At 40.6% G+C, this 18250-nt stretch overlaps 1 protein-coding gene across 4 annotated transcripts in view; it reads right to left on the bottom strand.

The window, feature by feature from the left end:
- Nucleotides 1-339: 339 nt before the first annotated feature.
- lepr (leptin receptor) overlaps nt 340-18250 on the bottom strand; it is a 249473-nt gene continuing 231562 nt past the window's right edge. For all 4 annotated transcript variants that reach the window (XM_085982710.1, XM_085982712.1, XM_085982709.1 and 1 more), the window contains 4 exons: nt 13846-13935; nt 9214-9319; nt 7045-7120; nt 340-5357 (listed from right to left, as the gene is read on the bottom strand). In XM_085982710.1, the coding sequence (XP_085838836.1) occupies nt 4485-5357; nt 7045-7120; nt 9214-9319; nt 13846-13935 (1145 nt within the window). In that variant the 3' untranslated portion in view covers nt 340-4484. The remainder of the gene's footprint in view (nt 5358-7044; nt 7121-9213; nt 9320-13845; nt 13936-18250) is intronic.

Genomic DNA, 18250 nt, shown 5'->3' with positions numbered 1-18250 from the left:
GCGCTCCATTTAGAAAAATCGGGGTATTACTACTGCTAGCCCGAATCAACTGCCATCTTTCACCAGGCGGTCTCAGAGAGTGGTGGTGAGAAGTGCATCGGGAAATAAAATCAGTTGAGAAGCCGGACACCACATCTCCCCCCATTATTTATATGCAGGAGTTGGGAAATGGAGCTGGGGACGGGAAGGAGGCGATAGGCCTGGTTGTCTGATATTGCCCCATTTTTCACCGCAATCCATCCCAATTTCAAGTGGGATCGCAGAGGAGAATCCAGCCCCATGTCTCTGAAACTCTTTCAGCCCAGTGGACTTTACTTGCACTACAAGATAAACAATAGATTTTTGGAACACACACACATATGTGTTGTTTATTAATTCAAACCTTTTTTTGGCTTGGTTTCCTGTACTGCACACTACAATCATCACAACTGAACAATGGCATGCTGAACCAATAATCTTTAAAAATCATTTGTGTCAGTTTTCCAAACATTTAGCCAAGAAAAATTAACATTTAAAATGTGCATTCATTTTAGCGTTGATTTGGTTCCTTTCACATGATGCAACAAATAGGAGCTGTTTGGTAGATAATTTGATGACAATGTTATGTTTACTCTTTGCAAACTTCAATACGTGTTTGTACAAGTTGGCTACAAGCATTGTAAAGGGCACAGATATATTTGGGGAAAAAAACTTATTTTGTAAACATTAACTCTTTATGCATGCAATAATACAAGAAAATTGTGAAACCAAAGTCTGTTGTAGGGCGGGGGGGGGGTGGTGGAAATGAGCCATACTTAATCACTTTCTTGCAGTGACCCCTTCCAGGAGAGAAAAGGGAAAATTTGTAAAAATACATTTAATTAGGTAATTTGTACTAATTGTGAAACAATGACCACTATCGTCAGGAATCTCCTTGGAGCTTCTCCAGATTAGCTGCCATAACTTCAGAGGAATATCAACGGTAACCCTGTTTACGCATCAGTCTGGCCACTCAAAGAGATTACTATAGCATGGGTTGAGTATGGATTCTCTACAACCCATTAAAAGGAAGATAGACAGGTTGCTGAGGGAGGAGAGCATTTCTAGTTATAGAGGGTAAATTGCAGGCTAGCTGGGATTAGAAAGTTTTATGGATTATTGCAGTCTCCTGGAATTTTGCTTGATTGATGTAGGCTGTCAGAGAGGATTTTCCCCAGAATTTTTCCTAAATTGGCCTCAAGTTTGTTTTCACTTTTTTTTTGTTTTTCCCCCATGAGATTCTCTGGCGATAACAGTCCATCATAAAGACCCATGTGTACGGAGGTTGGGTAAACAGGTGCAATGTGCTGTACAGAATGAAGGCCCGAATGAACCCATTCAATGGGAGGAATTGGACTCTGCACAATAGGATAACTGCTGTGGACAGTTTTCATGTGTAATTATAAAAGCTGCTCTAAGCAAAGGGGGTGGGTGGGGGGGTGGAAACAACAGTGCCAGGAACCACCAACGCATATGGAGGTGGCCTCCTAAGACTGCTGAATAGAATAGTTTGAGGAATGCATACCCTCAGTGTTGCAGAGTACAGTTGCAGTCTCCATCCACAAGGGAAATCCTATGAGCACAAAAACTACTGAAGTATAGCATGAATCACAGATCATGAGGAGAAATTCAAGGTATCGATTGGAAGATACAAGGGCAACTGTTTCAATTGTTAATTCATTTCAGTACCTGGGTATCATGGTGCATGCCAAGTTCCGCTTAGAAACAATCAACAGCATATCATGCTGGGAAGGGGTGAAGAGCACTTTGGTCTTTCTCACTTTTCTTCAATGACAGCAAACATGATTTGTGCCCAAAACAGTTCTCTTTCCTGGCTCAGGACTCCTAGCCCTGCAGCATAAGGCCACGTTTCCACCAAACTGTTAGGTAGACATGGTCAAAAAGGGACGTGGCTGCCGGAAGGGATGGCTCCAGCCTCCAGCTTACCCCAGCCTGTCACTGAAACCTTGGAAGGCATGTCAGTCTCACAGCACTACATGTGTCTTTGGTAAAGCCCTTCACATGAGGACATGGAGTAAGTAAAATCTGAGACTAGGAATAACAGCTGCTGGAAGGGGTTACCTTAGAGGCTGGGTGGAAGAACACATATTCATATATCCAGGGTTCAACGCTAATTGTGACTGGGTTGCAGAGAGTCAGGCAGCTGCTGCTAAAGCTCCACACCTCCAACTGGTTGCACCACCATTCAATGGGTCATGCTATGTATCCACATTGTGATTAGGATTATAGTGACAAGGTACTCGCGTGTTACAGTGAGTTGTCGTGCTCACCATGCCACTTATGAGGAGCTTCTGATAACTGTTGCACACTTGGGGGTCCCTAATCCCTGGTTCTGCCAACCTGCACCTAAATTCTTGATTCGGGAAAGTGGGATATGTTCCAATGGGAATGGAGTGTGCACTCTGTCCATCATAAACAGTAGCTCTAGAGCTGGGTATAGATTTTTAAGTTGATTGACTTGGAGGTTTCTAAACATGGTGATAGGTTTCCCTTTGTGTCAGACACCCAGCTGACCAAAAGAAAACTGACAAAAAGTGTGCCATTTACTTTTTGGTACCACAAATGCCTCAGGCCAGTGGTGTTACAAAGGACATCCTGGTTGTGGCACAGCAAGGGCACCACAATACTATTTCACATTTTTGATTCAAAGTTTCCTATTTACAATCAAGCAGGAGGGTCAATGGCATTTTTGCCATCTTATACAATTTTGTATTGAAAATGATAATTCATTAGTATGGAAGGGAAGAGGACTCTTGAGTCCTTAAACTACTTGCAGGTTATATGGCCATTCCTCCATGAAACTCTGGCATTGAACTACCAGTTGGGGTTTTGAAGCATAGCAAGATGGAGATTAAAAGGGAACGGTATTCATTAAAACAGACTTTGGGGGAAAAATTGGTTTGTTCACAAATACACAACACTCTCACATGAATTATTTTACACTGGATCATAATGTCACTGTCTCTGGCATCTGCAAGATAAAAGTGAAGCACTGTTCTCCTTCTCCCAAACAAAAATCAACATTTTTGATGAAGACAACTTGCCTATAATATTCAGCCAATGGCACATATCATATGGATGAATAAAATGCTAACATTGATTATAAAATTCTGTTCTGTGCTTTTACAGATCAAACAGGTTATAAAACACAAATATACACAAAATGTTAAAAAGGATTACAAATAACACTTCATGCACAAAGCAAACCTGTTATACACTGCATGATAAAAAAAAACACATTACAAACTGTTATACAATCCAGCCCATGATTATAAGAGACACTTTTACATTTCCAAATAATGTACCTGAGAGCATTTTATTTCAGTGGAGCCATATTATGAGTTTCAACAACTACAATTGTCTCACTTAAAGTGGAAAGAAAACAGGAAATAAACACTTTACCACATAAATGTTCCCTCATTTGTATTCTTAATGCTTCTAAAAACATATAGCTATTATGTAAATGTTTGCTTTATATGGTAAAATATGTATTTTTGTTTACAAAAAGCACATCAATAAAAATATAAATCAATGGATATTTAAATGGATAAGTGCTCATTTCTTATATTTTCTGTATCACTTTTGTATTTTTATCCATGTAATGCTGGTGTGGTTTTTATTGAGTGAGGGGAGAGGAAAAGAACATACCACTGGTGGCTGATATCACTTTACCAATCACAAACCCAGCAATAGTTCTTCCCTATTCATTGGGAACTTAGATTGTTGCTTATTCTGGATTGCAAAGGACAATTTAACGAGTCTTCCCAATGTGTTACCGATCTCTAGCAGATCACACCCTTGGTCAGTGGTCTGTTGAAAGTTTCTAATAAACCAGCTGCAGCAAAAATGCTAGACCAGTCCATATTGCGCTTGGAATTTAGCAAGAACTCCAGTTCCTGCGACAGTGATTTACTAATAAACAGGAGGAAATGAATAAGGAAGGAAAAAGCAAGCAAGATGGGGGAGAAAAATGAAAAATAAAAATATTCCATATGTTGTCATTGCCTTGGCGGCCACCCTCAACCAGGCGGGGCGGCCCGTAGCTTTCTTCTCGAGGACCCTCCAAGGGCCCGAGATCAGACACTCCTCCGTAGAAAAGGAGGCCCAAGCCATCGTGGAGGCAGTGCGCCACTGGCGCCACTACCTAGCCGGCAAACGCTTCACCCTACTTACCGACCAGCGGTCGGTAGCGTTTATGTTCAATAATAAACAGAGGGGGAAGATTAAAATGATTTATTTCACCTTCTCTGACTTTTAATGAGTATGTTGCACTGTGTCTTACCACTCTTTCTAGCTTCACAAATTAAAAAGAATGCAAGTATGAAGTGTTCAGTACACATGGATAGGTCAGCACTTCAGGTACACACACATCCTTGCTTTGGAATGGATTTAAAGAGAGAACACAAAACAAGGTATACAATAGATTGCTTACAAAGACAAAAACTTTAGTCAATTGCAGGCAAACCTTTAAGACGGCTAGATGATATTTGGTCTTCTGTATTGTTTGTTTTTGAGTGCTTACAAGTTTTTGTATGAAACTGAGGGATATATGACCTGATAGCCATCTGAGGAGAATGACCTCCATTAAGGCTGAATTTCAGCAATGAATCCAGGTAAGATATTGAATAAATTTCAGATGGATCCTGAAACTCCACAGACAAATAATTTTCCAGAAATGGCAGCTCTTGGGCATTGTGTTCTGTTGTGTCACTGCTTGTATTGTTCTCAAATGAAGTCTGTCCTAAGTAGCAAAAATCCAGTTCTTGGTCATTTCCATTAAAAAGGACTTTGCTTTCTTCATCCTGAGGTTCAGAGAAGCCCTCTGAAGAATTAACAGAATGCAATTTGGTTTCATCAGTGTGCGTTAGCTGAATGAGAGTCTGGTTTTCAAATTCCCATAGATTGCTAGCCTCATTACCTGAAGTATCAGTCTCATTGCCTGAATACATGCCCTCATCTGAATAGCTGCTCATGCACTTCTGCTTTTTGGAGAGGGGATCTACTTCTACACCGATCACAATCTTAGAATATTCAATGTTCGACTGCCTTGTGTTCTGTGCATAAGTGGTTTCCACATCATCTTCCATTTTATCATGTGAATCATCACTTTCAGAAAGAGCGTGAACACTAGATGTGTCTGGATGTAGCTCAGAAATTATTTCATCTACAGAATCCATAGCAATTACGCCTTTGTCTTCTTTAAATTGTGTAATCTCTTCTATGATGGCCACTGCAAATATTTCTGGTTCAACAAGGAGTGGGACAATAGGCATCATGCCGTGGTGGTGTTTCCCAAACAGGTTCGCAATAGTACCAGACTGCAATAAGAAAGACATTTGTAATAGCCTTAGGATCCTTTACAAATTGAGGCTAGAGATATATCCTTGTTGCTGCTGATGTCCACAGTAAATATTTCTGGTTCTAGCAGTAGTAGGCCAATAGCCATTAATAGTGTCGTTTTTATGAATTGTGCTCCATTGGGATAGTATATCTGATATTACCAGTCATGTTTTATTAATCTTTCACCATCAGTCACTGTTCATACATTGATTTGCACCAGAATGATAATTAAAAAGAAAACCAAAATAAATTTCGAAGCTATTCTATAACTGAACAGAGCAGCTAAAATATATGGTTCTAGTACAGCTAGGAAGGGTATCTCATTTAGAAATTACTTTTATTGGTGATTTTACATTGATAATGTGCCATGGTGGAAAGTAAGCAGAGTTCCTAATTCTAACAGCACATTGTCATTGCAAAAGAGGGAATTGCCTGCTCTGATCGTGTTTAACTTTATGTAGGTCCTGAGAGCTACCATCAGAAGTAGCTACAAAGCACAGACTTCCCTCCTACTGGCACCCCAGTGTACCCAAAAGCTGACAAACAAACAGGGACAGTACCACTCATGAGAGAGGGAGTAGTTGGGAATCTCCACTTGAATGCCCCTCTTCAGTGTCATACCATCAACATAAAAGCAACTTTAGTGCAATTATCTCAACAGCCTGCGACAAAGTAGTCTTTAGACTAATATAGTTTATGGGTCAACAGTTTTCAATCTGTATAATTAATCTTAAAGAAAAAGGGACAGAGCAGTTACCTCTTTCTGGTGAATCTTTTGAGTTTCAAGTGAATGATCTGTGGTTAGTCTCTACTAGATTGGAGAGTTGAAAGCCTGGCAGCAATGACAGGCTCAAGATCCAGAGGTTAAGGAGTGGAACCACTATGTGGTATTCTGAAGTCAACTGTTGGACAGTGTCTTGCAGGGGGGGCTGATGGCGGGGGAATGCTGACTTAGGGAGATGCTAAGCAATCAGATCAAATGGAAGCATAGTCCTTTCTCCAATAACTCTTTCTTTCACTTTGATAAGGATCAAACTGGGTGGTGATTGAAAAGGAGGCACTTTATTTAATTCCAACCATTTGACACTTAATTACAATTCACTTACTGACTAGTTTCAAAGACAAATACCCTACACTCACTCAATGGTGAACAATATTTGTGGTTTCAATTGATTATCATTTGAAAAGAAAATTACAAACTGAACATAATTGCTCAAGAGTGCAAGAATGTTGTCTCAATTTCAGAGATTTTTTATGACAGAAGAGGTTATATTCAACAATAAAAAAATGTTTACACCGTTTATTTAGTCCAATACCCTTGATTAGACTGCTGTCTTTTAATCAATTCCAGGTATTGGTTATTCTACATCTAAACTGTCTTAACTCATCAATTAAATTATTGCATCTCAATCAACCCCAGGTACACATTAATCTCTGCACAATCACCACAAACCAATTTTCTCTGTGTAATTATTCCCGGTTAGCCATTATTCTCAGTGTAATAAATGCTTATTAATCTCTACATAATCACTCTCAAGTATCCATTAATCTCCATTTAATAACTTGCAGGTAACCATTAATCTCTGTAATCAGTCTCATGTGTTCATTATTTATTATGTTTACATAAAAATGGAAGGAATACAAAATAAAAAAATAAAAACCCACCTTTTTAAAATCAATTCCTTGAGCCCAGGAGCACTTGTTAGGATTAGGGACTTCTTTCCAGACCAGATTTCTTATTCTAATTGCAAAGAATGTTAGCTATTAATTCATCACACCTCAGATACAAGACCTTAAAACTTTTAACATAACAGTCTAAGCAGAAGTAATGAACTGGAGTCTCTCTTTATGTGGCAACTACAACTGATTCAATTCGTCCAATAAATGAGCAAGCACACCTATAATGTTATGTTCTTGTTGTGTAGTACAACTCAGTGGGCCTTCAGTGATGTGTGCTATACCAATTGTTAGCTTATCTTTTGGAAAAATATTCACATATGTTGTTCAACATATTATGCTGAAAGCAAGATGTTGGAATGATCTATAGATAACAAGTACTGCTACATATTAGAGGCTATCCACAGTTGTGGAAGTGTGCTTTATAAAATCTAGCAAAAGCCCAAGCTGTAGCTATTTGAACCACCTCATGATGGGTAGGTGAGAAAATGAGAAAAGAAACAAATACAGCAGCAAGAGCAAAGGAACAGAAAACGCAAAGACAAAGAGGGCCTGACATTTAGCCACAGCTAGAGGGAGAAACTGAGAAAAGCGAGAAAAACTGAGGATAGCTCATAATCCACTACGTTAATAGCGGAAATAATTTTACGCTACTGGAAGTAATAAAAAACACTGTAATGATAATAGAGATTGTTTAAAGAACAAAGCAAAATTACTGGGTGACAAATATATTATGCTTAAGCCTCCATATTGTAAATGAGAACTTTCAACAATTAGGATGAAGATAGGATTTTGCAGAAAAACTCTACTGGAAAGGATTCAATGAAATGATCCACCACTGGAATTACCATATATGTGATATAACTTTGTTTAAATCAAACAATCTATCAGAGCAGATAACAACAGCTGGAATGGTGAGAATGACATGAATGATGCAAAGAGTATAAATGGTATTCTGACTTTGAGATGAAGAAAGGAAATGTCAAATTATTTTAATTACAGCTTTCATTTCAATAAACAGCAAACTATTCACCTGTTTATATGCATTCAATGGGATCCTGAAGGACATACACAATATGGTGTGGCTGTATATTATTTTGCTCTGATTTTATTGCCTTCACTACAGATATCATACATAAGTAGAAAAAATATTTGAATAACCAGTTTCATTGATGCTATTGATTTCTGTACTCTGTGTAGGTAAACTGATATTATGTCATTACATACTAGTCCTCCTAATTCTGCAAATAAGATTATCTTGTTTCTTCTCGGTTATTATTAAATTAAAACCAAAATACTGACCTTTAGAACAGGAAGCATTGCGTGTAACTGAATGATAGCTTTCTTTGCAATAACAGTTGTCAATGTTTCAAGTTTGACCTTGTTATATGTTCTGTACATGGCTGGTAATAAATTATCTTGCTTTCTGTAATCATTAAAAACTATTGCATCTACTATATAATGCAACTGCTGAAAAGTATTTTTTTTTGTTTTACTATAATTATCATAGTTCAGTTCAAAAGATGAAGCAATTGATATAGTGAACCCAAATAACGTAAAATTCTCATTACAGTGACAAATTGGTGACACTCCTGCTATAGTGAAATTACAAACTGTTAATAAATATTTGAGTGGTAATCTTCTACTATTTGCCCGGAAGTTATGTTCATTATATATTCTCAGGATGTGGGCAACACTAGGAAGACACCACATTTATTGCCTACCCTTGCTTGCCCTGAGAAGGTGGTAGTCAGGTTTTTCCTTGAACTGCTGCATTCCTTGTTGTTAAGGTTCTCATACAACAGTGAAATGTAAATCCTAAATGCAAAATAGTGACTCCTGTCATGAACCTCACAATATCTATGTAAAACCTGAGTTATTCTTGAGTTACATTTAAAAAAATAATTCCATTTCAGCTGCTGCAAACCATCAAAAATCTCAAAATCCATTTTTTCTTTGTGATAGCTGCATTCCATTTCAGGTTCACAATCTGAAGAATCAAAGAACGTGGCAGTTTATTGGCTCAGATAGTCTTTGAATTCCTCTTTAAATCAATATCAGAAAAGCAACAATTTCAGCCTGAATGGACTGTTTATTGTAAGTGAATTTGAAGACTTTTTTTTAAACATTTCCATATCTAACAGTTTTATAACGTACCTTTGCTTAGATATTAAAAAGGTTCCAATCAATAAAACCGTTGATAAAAATACAAGTGGTAGAATAATGTTCTGCATTCCATCACTGTTGGCCCTCGCCACCTCTCCTAAAAGAAAAACAACATTTGGGATGTCATTCTTTAATATAGTTCAAAAAGGTGCCTGAGAGTCCAGTAGTGTCTCAGAGTCATTAATAAGGCAGATGGTGATTGTGGTGTATGTAACCGTTCCACCTTTAAGAGAACTATTTTAAGAGTGGCACTACTTTATCTTGGCTGCTGTATACTGTAATACCGGTGGTGACCACACCGGTATATAAGTGCTGTGTAATGATTTATTGGGCAGTTCCGCCCTGACCTTCAACCAGTAAAGACCTGTTAAAGTTTACTCTTGTGGTCTGTGTAATAATTCTCATTATAACACACAGACTTAACAATGATTATTTAATAAAATCAATATAAATTTTGCCCCGATGGTTTGGTGGGTAACTGTAGTATTGACCTCTACAGGCCAGAATGGTTCCTGGTTCAATCTCTGGCTTGTGCTGAGGTAGCTAATCAGCTGAGGTGGCAGTGGGAGTGCTCCAATTGACATCAACATCTCTAATTTATGGAGGGCTAGCTCAGCTGTTGTCCCTTCTCCAGTTTGCTGGATGCGTGTGTGGATGTTGTATGAGGATATGATCAAGCTCTGCTGTGGTGCCTCTTGCAGTCAAATAGCCTGCTCACACTTACTGTAGGTCTCACAAATGAAGAATGGTTACTTGGGCGAGGTACCAGAAGGTTCCTGAGATCTGTGGAACCCAGCACAAGTCAATGGCTTCAGGAGAAAAATTGGACAACGATCTTTTTGGAAAGGACCCATATTGTCATTTGAATGCAATACACATTATGGCGACATACACTTCAATATGCGTAAGACATTTTAAAAAAAATCAGCAGCACGCCGTACAAAACTGTTCAATACCACTCCATGAGTCATGCGGCCACACAGTATTATAGGATTTCTCACACAGAGGAATATAATACCATAGGATGAATCATATTGCTATAGTTACAATGTAGTGATGGGACAATCTGGTCCCATTCTATTATCTTCAGGCTTCTGCTGACTCTCACTCCCTCTATTGCCTACTTCTATGTCCTAATCGCTTCCTTAACCATATTAGTAAATAACATTGAGAAATATGACCCAGGGTGCGAATTGACATTTTTACATATATAAAAGTGCACACTAGCACATTCCAATGCTGTAACTTAAAGGGTTTAGATGACCTTCGTAAAGTACTCAAGCTTTACTCTTCCTTTCCTCGCCATGTTCCATGCTTATAAGGAAATCTTTAAATCCCTGTAGCACACTGCTAAACATTTATTGTATTCTATAAATGTAAAGCAGTGAAACCTAGATATACTTTTGCTGAATTTTTGTATTCATTAAGATGAAGGATATTGGTGTTATTACAGGCATCCAGTGTCAGCACTACACAATTCCAAGATCAGGTAATGCTGACAATGTTTCAAAAGTAATTCAATGGCTGTGAAGCATTTTGAGGACATGAAAGGCACTATATGTTTCTTCTTAAATTGGTAATCAGGATGACTGAGGTGAGAAATGGAAAAATCTCACTTCCTATTGCATCAAAATGTTTCATTTCAATTCACCCTGCCCTCTCTCCTCTGATTTCACTACCCACCTGTTCTCCCTAAACCTCTCCCTGTCCTATCTAAATTCACGGCCACTCCTCTCAACCTTGCCATCTTACTGGCCTCTCTACTCCCATGGTCTTGATCATAGACATGGCCATCCTCTACCACTTTCTTGTATCTCTCAGCACCCTACCCTCTTCCAACCTTTGCTCTCTCAAATCCAAGTGGCTCAGAGTTGAGTGTATCTGGTCACCAGCCAGCTATCATGTCTGACTTTTGTTTCATAATTAAAATGAGTTAATTATAGGTTCTTGTCAGGTGTCTGTTTAAGGTGATTGACACCCAACAGGTGGACCCGTCGCAATGACGTGCATCATCTAGATTGGCCAACTATTGGGAAAAGGAGATTTGAGAATTAAATCAATCAATAAAAGGTATTTTTTTAACACCCAAAAGAGATAAAAGGCAGGTGGGCAGAAAGTCTGAGCTGTAGTTATTTGAACCACCTCATGATGGGTAGGTGAGAAAATGAGAGTTGGAGACCATGTAAATTAACATGTTTCTGGCACATGCTCTGCCCCCATAAATCAAGGTCCGCCTAAATATTGGAACAGGTTAACAAGTCAGCTATTCCATTCCACTCGTAATTTTGATCCCACTACCATACCATTTTTAAGCTCAAATTTGTACCCATTAATCTGAGATGGTTCAAGCAAGCCAGGCATCTGATAATCCCTGGACATGGACAATAACTTCCCAATGCCCCTGTAGCCAGCTGCCAAGTGGTGCTGGAGAATGTGCAGGCGTGACTTTCCCCTCTGATTTATCTCCCTGCATCGGAAATCCACAACTTTTGTTCTCTAGCTGTCTCCGTTTGAGTCTGAAATGACAGTTCAAGTGAAAATATGTAATTGAAATGATCAGATGGTCAGCTTGAGTCCATCCCCACTCTGTGGCTTTAGAAGTTAAAAAGCTGTTCCTCAGCAACACTGCAGAAGCCTCAAATGAAAATCTATGTTGTTTCCTGCTTGAGGATTGCTAATCACAGAATCACAGAATCACAGAAACCCCACAGTGCAGATAGAGGCCATTTCGGCCCATCGAGCCTGCACCGACACATATCCCACCCGATCCCCGTAACCCCGACACCAACACATATCCCACCCTATCCCCATAACCCCACGTATTTAATCCCCCTAACACTAAGGGTCAATTTATCATAGCCAATCAACCTAACCCGCACATCTTTGGACTGTGGGAGGAAACCGGAGCACCCGGAGGAAACCCACGCAAACACGGGGAGAATGTGCAAACAATGAATGGTACTTTGTTAGATGATTCTGGACAAGCCAGGTTCCTAGCATTAAATCACGATATTGAGAGACATCTGATTACTGGAATACTCCAGCACCTGTTCTTCTTTAAAAAAAACAAGCATTTTAATGCATTACCTTAATTTTTAATTGTTAAAGATAATGTGGTCTTATCAGTTTTGCTAATGATCCAGATTCCTCAGCATTTAAACCTCTGCCCTGTTTCCAATATATTTGTACAATACTTTGGTTTCTGCTAACATCAAAGCAATTGTGAGTGCCTGGAGCCAGGATATGACTAATACCTCATTTGGGATTAAATTAATCTTCAGATTCATTTTTAAATCCTTGGACTTGTTGCCTCCAATACCACATATTTATATACAAGTGCTTCTAGGGGCACAGCTCTACCTAATTATTTTATTAAAACTCCAGGTTTAATCAGCCTGTCCCTGCACAATGGATAAGCCAGAGAAAAATCACCGTACTAGATGCAAATTGGACACTGCAGAGTGGAAATGAGAGAAGGAGGTGATAACCATGCTTTCTAGTGTACAGTAAATTCTGTGAGATTGCTTAACTGCAGTTCCTGAATCAGAGTCAGTTTTTAATTAAGACACCCTTTCAGTCTTGGGCAATTTGGATTTAGGTGCATTATGTCATTTTGTTTATCAGAACACTGGATTCAGCAAATTTGCATCTGAAATCTATTGTTGATTTGCAATGCTAATCAAGACAAAGTACTGAGAATCGGTATTGGTTTTAGGCATCACAATTTTAGCTCAAATATGAAAGATCGGAAGAAACAAATATTCAGCCCATTAATGGAAAGTACAAGAGTGAAAGAGATAGATATGTGTGATGGGGAAGTGGGTGGGGGCAGGGGGATTGAAACACTCTTTCCATAACCTGCTCTATCTTGCCCATTTATTCTCCTGAGGAAAGATTCTGGAAAATTTTCCAAACAATCATGGTTAAATAAAAGGTCTCCCAGCCACCAGCCTTATTGAATCCTGGAACTTTTACCTACAGGTTGCAATTACCTGTATAAGACCTCCACTGCGAGAACTGGTCTCACATTGTGTCGAAGTAGCTTAGGTACCCTCCGAAACTGTGTCCTAAAGTGAATGAGGTAACGAAAGAATCAGCTGAGAGGCTGACAGGCCAAAATATCATGTCAACAGAGAATTAATCTGGAATAAGAGCATCCAAAGGAATGCACATCTCCCTCAGGATGTAATTTGTGATACTGCATATGTACCAAGTGCTGTAATTGAAATGAAGGTTAGGTTATATGGTTTAACAGTTATGTTTCTGTGGCAGCGCAGGCTGAATGAAGATTTTGAAGGTGAAAGAGATCGAAGAGAGTGATGGGGAATGGGAGAGGAAGTGAAAGTCAGGCCCTCCTGGGTTTATATTGTGCTTGCCCTACCAAATAACTCAATAGCAGCATTAGCTAAGACCTGAGGATATGCCTGTTATCTGCCCTATTGACTTCTGTTTGACACTTGACTGACATCAAAGAAATCACAGGTGTAAATTCCTATCCAATCTTTCTGTAGCACAATGTATTTGAGTACTCATGTATTAGACCATCATCTTTGCCTCCCCTGCAAGTATCTAATACCAATTAAACATTCTGCATTAGAAAGCAGGAGTCTTTTTAAATAATACCTCTCATATAAAAGTTGATTGGCTGCCCTTCCCCTTCAGAGAAAATTGGATATACTGTCAGTTGGTACTGAAGAGATGGAGCAAAGTGGTCTGTAAAAAGAGAGAGCAATGTTAAACTTGAAACAGTATTGTTTCAGTGAAATATAAGTATCACAACACATTGTATGACATATATACAATGAAATATTTCTTCCTGATGTGGTACCCTTGATTCAAAAAAAGCTACAAATGTTACTGCTGCAAAAGATTACAAAATGTTTAAGTGTTTATTAGGCTTGAGTGGAGCATAAACGCCGGCATGGACTGGTTGGGCCGAATGGCCTGTTTCTGTGCTGTACATTCTATGTAAGGTAATCTCTGAGGAGGTTGCACATAACTATCCTCTTTGCTCTGGTCATGGAAACCTTCACGTTGTTCAAGAACCATCTGTACAAAAATAGTAAAAAGAAAGAAGGAGAAGCCTCCCAGCTAACAATGGGTAGAGGGGCAAGCAAAAGGTCCTAATTGTGACTCGCACCAGTGAATCATGAGGAAAAAATGAAGTGGTTCCCTGAAATTATCCTCCCACAATTCTGAAATCTCCCACTCTACCATCAAAAACTCATTGATGCACTGGAGCGTTCAGTGAAGAGCGACAATGTTCATTTTGTGAGAAAAAGATCTCTACATCATTAAAAGATAATCTCAGAATAGAGCTTTTTCATTGAAGAAAGAAAATTGAGAGGAGACATAGAAACATAGAAGATAGGAGCAGGAGTAGGCCATTCGGCCCCTCGAGCCTGCTCCGCCATTCAATGCAATCATGGCTGATCATCCAATTTCAGTACCCGGTCCCTGCTTTCTCCCCATATCCCTTGATCCCTTTAGCCTTAAGAAATATATCCAACTCCTTCTTGAATATATTTAATGAATTGGCCTCTACTGCCTTCTGTGATAGAGAATTCCACAGGTTCACCACTCTCTGGGTGAAGAAATTCCTTCTCATTTCTGTCCTAAATGGCTTACTCCTTATCCTTAGACTGTGACCCCTGGTTCTGGACTCCCCGACCATCGGGAACATCCTTCCTGCATCTAGTCTGTCTAGTCCTGTCAGAATTTTATAAGTTTCAATGAGATCCCCTCTCATTCTTCTAAACTCCAGCGAGTATAAGCCCAATCGACCCAATCTTTCCTCATACGTCACTTCTGCCATCCCAGGTATCAGCCTGGTGAATCTTCGCTGAACTCCCTCCATGGCAAGAACATCCTTCCTCAGATAAGGCGACCAAAACTGCACACAATACTCAAGATGTGGTCTCACCAAGGCCCTGTACAACTGCAGCAAGACATCCTTGTTCCTGTATTCAAACCCTCTCGCTATGAAGGCCAACATACCATTTGCCTTCTTAACTGCCTGCTGCATCTGCATGCTTACCTTCAGCGACTGGTGCACAAGGACGCCCAGGTCTCGTTGCACTTCCCCTTCTCCCAATCTATTGCCATTCAGATAATAATCTGCCTTCCTGTTTTTGCCACCAAAGTGGATAACCTCGCATTTATCCATGTTATATTGCATCTGCCTAGGCAGGTAAAAGTACAGCTCCTAATTCTGGGGCAAATGGAGTGGAGGTAGCACAAAAGGCTAGAGTTGGAAGAAAACAGGTCTCGGAGGGTTGTATGGCTAGAGGAGGTTACAGAGATAGGGAGGGGCAAGGCATGAAGAGATTTGAACACGAGGATCAGAATTTTAAATTGGAGGCATTAAAGGACTGGGAGCCAATGTAGGTCAGCAAGCACAAGTGATGGATGAGTGGGATGGTGCAAGTTAAGATATGGGCAGCAGAGTTTTGGATGAGCTGATGTTTATGGAGGCTGGAGTATTGGCAGCCAAGAGAGCATTGGAATAGTGGAGTCTGGAGATGACAAAGGTATGGATGAGAGCTTAGGTAGCTGATGGGCTGAGGTAGGGGCAGAGATGAGCAATGTTATGGAGGGTGAAGTAAGGGATCTTTGTGATGGAGAGGATATGGAGCAGCGTGGCAGAGCGACTACAAGAGGCCCCAGAGGCTCAGGTAGGCCTCAGTGCGGCATCGGCAGCGGGTGGAGGTGGAGCAGCGTGGCAGAGCGACTACAAGAGGCCCCAGAGGCTCAGGTAGGCCTCAGTGCGGCATCGGCAGTGGGTGGAGGCGGAGCAGCGCGGCAGAGCGACTACAAGAGGCCCCAGAGGCTCAGGTAGGCCTCACCAATCTCCAATCTCAGGCAAGGAGAGAGGTAAAAAGTATTCAAGGTGTGACGTCACCACAAAACAGGTAGGTGATTGGTTGGAGTATTTCTCTCGTTTTAAAACTTTAAGTCTGTGGTTTATAGTTTTTAAGGTTGCTGTGGTGTACCAAGGCCTTTCTGGTGCAGAGTGACTGTTGGTAAACCATTTAACTGGTGTAACTAGAGGGATTGATTTAATTTAAATCCAATTAATTAAAGGGGATACTAGCATCTAAAATCGGGCAGAGGGTGTCCATAACTAACAATAAAAAATTTAATTAATTAAATAGAATGGAGCAGGTGATGTGTTACTGTTGCGAGATGTGGGAGCCGGTGAACCCCATTGAGGCTCACGGTGATTACGTCTGTGACAAGTGTCTGCTGCTACAGGAACTCCAGCTCCGTGTTGATGAGCTGGAGTCTGAGCTTCAGACACTGCGACACATCAGGGAGGGGGAGAAGTACCTGGACTCTGTGTACCAGGAGGTGGTCACACCTATGAAGTTAAGTAATTCAGATGTAGCCCATGGTCAGGGACAGGACAGTGTGACTATGAGTGAGGCAGGTACGGGGATCCAGGAGGTAGAGCTGGAGGAGCCGCAGCCCTTGCTCTTGACCAACAGGTTCGAGGTTCTTACTCCCTGTGGGGACAGGAGCAGGGACTGCAGGGAGGATGAGCAACCTGGCCACAGCACCGTGGAACAGGGGGCCATTCAAGAGGGGGGAGTAAATAGAAATGTTGTAGTGGTAGGGGATAGTATTATTAGGGGGATAGATAGAGTTCTCTGCAGCCGAGAGCGAGAGTCCCGAAGGCTGTGTTGCCTACCCGGTGCCAGCGTTAAGGACATCTCCTCTGGGCTGGAAAGAAACTTGCAGTGGGAGGGGGTGGATCCAGTTGTAGTGGTCCATGTTGGTAGAAACGACGTAGATAGGACTAGGAAGCCGGTTCTGTTAAAGGAGTATGAGCAGCTAGGGGTCAAATTAAAAAACAGAACCTCAAGGGTAATAATCTCTGGATTATTACCTGAGCCACGAGCGAATTTGGCTAGGACAAATAAAATTAGAGAGTTAAATGCGTGGCTCAAAGACTGGTGTGGGAGAAATGGGTTTTGCTTCCTGGGCCACTGGCACCAGTACTGGGGCAGGAGGGAGCTGTTCCATTGGGACGGGCTTCACTTGGCCAGTGCTGGGACTAGAGTCCTGGCAGATCATATAACTAGGGCTGTAGAGAGGGCTTTAAACTAACTAGTGGGGGGGAGGTTCCTAGAGAGCAAATAATAAAAATGACAACAGAGAAGGTCATAGACTTAGGTAGCAGTGGGGAAATTAAAAACCAGAGTGTGTCAGGAAGGGGCAGAAGGTATGGAGTAAAAGGTAAAGTAATAAAAAGGGCAAAAGCAGGAACTAAGTGTCACAAAACATATTTGAAAGTTCTCTATCTGAATGCACGTAGTATTCGTAACAAAATAGACGAGTTAATGGCACAAATAACTACATATGGGTATGATCTTGTGGCCATTACAGAAACATGGCTGCAGGGTGACAATGCCTGGGAATTAAACATACCAGGTTATTTAACGATCAGGAAGGACAGGCAGGAAGGAAGGGGAGGTGGGATGGCTATGTTAATAAAGGAAGGAATCACTGTAATACAGAGAAATGATATTGGGTCAAAAGATCAGGATAATGAAACAGTTTGGGTGGAGGTAAGGAATAATAAGGGGAAAAAAACACTAGTGGGCGTAGTCTATAGGCCTCCGAACAATTGCAACTCTGTTGGACAGAGTATCAATCAGGAAATAGTTGAGGCTTGTAATAAGGGAACATCTATAATTATGGGGGATTTTAACTATCATATTAATTGGACAAATCAAATTGGGCAGGGCTGCCTTGAGGATGAGTTCATTGAGTGTATTAGGGATGGGTTTCTTGAGCAGTATGTAACTGAACCGACCAGGGGGCAAGCAACCTTAGATCTGGTCCTGTGTAACGAGACAGGGTTAATTAAAAATGTCCTAGTAAAGGATCCCCTTGGAGTGACCATAACATGGTTGAATTCCATATTCAATTAGAGGGTGAGAACGTTGGATCTCAAACAAGCGTGCTAAGCTTGAATAAAGGAGACTATGAAGGTATGAGAGCGGAATTGAGTAGAGTGGATTGG

This window comes from Somniosus microcephalus, chromosome 3 (assembly GCF_052327205.1).
Source record: "Somniosus microcephalus isolate GS21.2 chromosome 3, FLI_Smic_1.0, whole genome shotgun sequence".
Classification (NCBI taxonomy): domain Eukaryota; kingdom Metazoa; phylum Chordata; class Chondrichthyes; order Squaliformes; family Somniosidae; genus Somniosus; species Somniosus microcephalus.
Note: the sequence above shows the minus strand (reverse complement) of the source record. Positions and strands in the feature narration are given on the sequence as shown.